Below are 2000 nucleotides of genomic sequence, written 5' to 3' on the forward strand. Positions count from 1 at the left end.
GGAGGGAGGAGGAGGTCGCCGGAGAGGAGGAGGAGGAGGTCGCAGGAGAGGAGGAGGGTAGTATGGTGGAGGAGAGAAGGGAGGATGGTGTGGAGGAGAGGAGGAGATGGAGTGGAGGAGAGGTGGAGTGGAGGATAAGAATGAAGAGGTAAGGAGGAGAGGACCACGCCCAGCCATATATACGGCATAGTAATGACGCACCGCGGGCAGGTGCGCCATTACTAACTTTTTTTTATTTTTTTTATTTTGAATTTTGAAGGCGGGAAGATACTAATGACGCACCATGGGCAGGTGCGCCATTAGTAATTTTTTTGACTTATTTTTAATTTAGAAGGCGGGAAGATAGTAATGGCGCACCATGGGCAGGTGCGCCATTAGTAAGTTTGAATTTTTTGAATTTTTTTGCCTCTCCAGATCTTAAAAGCCCCGTATCTTTTTTCTGTTAGGTTTTTGAGGATTTTGAAAATGTTTAACGGCGTTCCCCCATTAAATTCGGATGTAACTTTTCAAGTAGATGATTTTTCATATAGAAAACTTTTCATCCGAGTTCGTACGCAAAAGTTATGCCCATTTTACAAATTCTCGAGAGATTTCGCAAATAAAGTCGAAATTCATATTTGTAAATTTTCACAACAACTAGACCACATATCACATGGGAAACTTATTTTCTTTTATTTTTTTGACATTTCCATCATTTTTTTATTTTTTTTAAAACTGAAAAGGCGGTCGGGGGGGTGCATTCGGTGGAAGTGGTGGACAAGTTACTAATGTCGCACCGTGGCATGGTGCGCCATTACTAGTTCAACTGTAATGGCGCACCACTCCCACGGTGCGCCATTAATAGTTTTGAAAAAAAAATTATTTTTTTACTAATGGCGCACCGTGGATGTGGTGCGCCATTAGTATTTGCACACTAATGGTGCACCAACAGATGGTGTGCCATTAGTATTTAGTAATGGCGCACCACATGTACAGTGCGCCATTAGTGTCAATTTCATCTTTAGCCCTTTTCCTAGTAGTGACGCGCCCCAGCGCCAGCATCGGGGCGAGGGCCAAGTGCACGAGCGCCAGCACCACGACGACGATCCACGCCGGCGGGGGCGGGGGAGGGGGCGGCACCGCGTCGGCGATGGCCATCGGTCGGTACGGGAAACCCTAGCTCCTCGAAGCTTCTCGATCGCACTCGGTGGGAGCGAAGTGGTTGGACGGCACAGCGAGGGGACAGTGGTTTGTGGGAAATGGGGATTAATTAATGAGGAACAGGGGACAGGGGTTTTGTGGCGAGCTGTCCCGCTTCCCTTCCGGGTTCAGCTCTAACCCATTTCCTCTCTGCCTGCGGATGCGGATTCAGGTTCTAAGGGCATATCTAGCGGACACTTAAAATGCGCCGACCCGCAAAATAACCATCCGTTTATGGTTTCGGACAAAAAAAAGTGGCATGATCAGATACTGTATCGGCCCGTGACCTGTAAAAAAATTTGGGGGGCACGGAAAATCTTCACCCTCAACCTTTAGATACACAGGATGGGAGGCCGACCCAAGCTTGACCCTTATCAGCCGCGAGATTTGGCGGGAGGGACATTTTCGCGCGATTGTTCCCGCTTCTCCTTCCCTCCGCTGCCAACCACCTCCCTCTGCCCGCTTCGGAGCACCTTCCCTGGCTTCCCTCCACCACCATAGAAGCTTCCCAGTCGTCGGTCGTCACGTCACCTTGGATGTCATCCACACACCATCCCCTTCGGCAGATCTCGTCGCTAGTCATGTCGCGCCCGTTGTCGTTCAAGGCTGCACTGCGCCACCCCACAAGCGGCAGGGCGACGCCATCGTCCAGGGCGGCGCTCCCGCAACCCCTGCCAGGAAGGCACGCGCGCCCGCCTGCCCCGCCGCCTCTGATGTGAATTTAGTCGGCACCCGCCAGCGAAGAAGGGGAAGGCTTCCGGTGCGAAACGCAAGAAGCTCGTCGGAAGACTTGCCCCACCAACACCTCCCCCGGTTGCCCC

General features: G+C 51.5%; 1 protein-coding gene across 1 annotated transcript in view; it reads right to left on the reverse strand.

The window, feature by feature from the left end:
- Positions 1-1137, reverse strand: part of LOC119357635 — a 2948-nt gene extending 1811 nt beyond the window's left edge. The window contains exon 1 of the mRNA XM_037624516.1: positions 1050-1137. Within this exon, the coding sequence (XP_037480413.1) occupies positions 1050-1137 (88 nt within the window). The remainder of the gene's footprint in view (positions 1-1049) is intronic.
- Between the last annotated feature and the right edge of the window lie 863 nt (positions 1138-2000).

Source organism: Triticum dicoccoides, chromosome 2A, assembly GCF_002162155.2.
Source record: "Triticum dicoccoides isolate Atlit2015 ecotype Zavitan chromosome 2A, WEW_v2.0, whole genome shotgun sequence".
NCBI lineage: Eukaryota > Viridiplantae > Streptophyta > Magnoliopsida > Poales > Poaceae > Triticum > Triticum dicoccoides.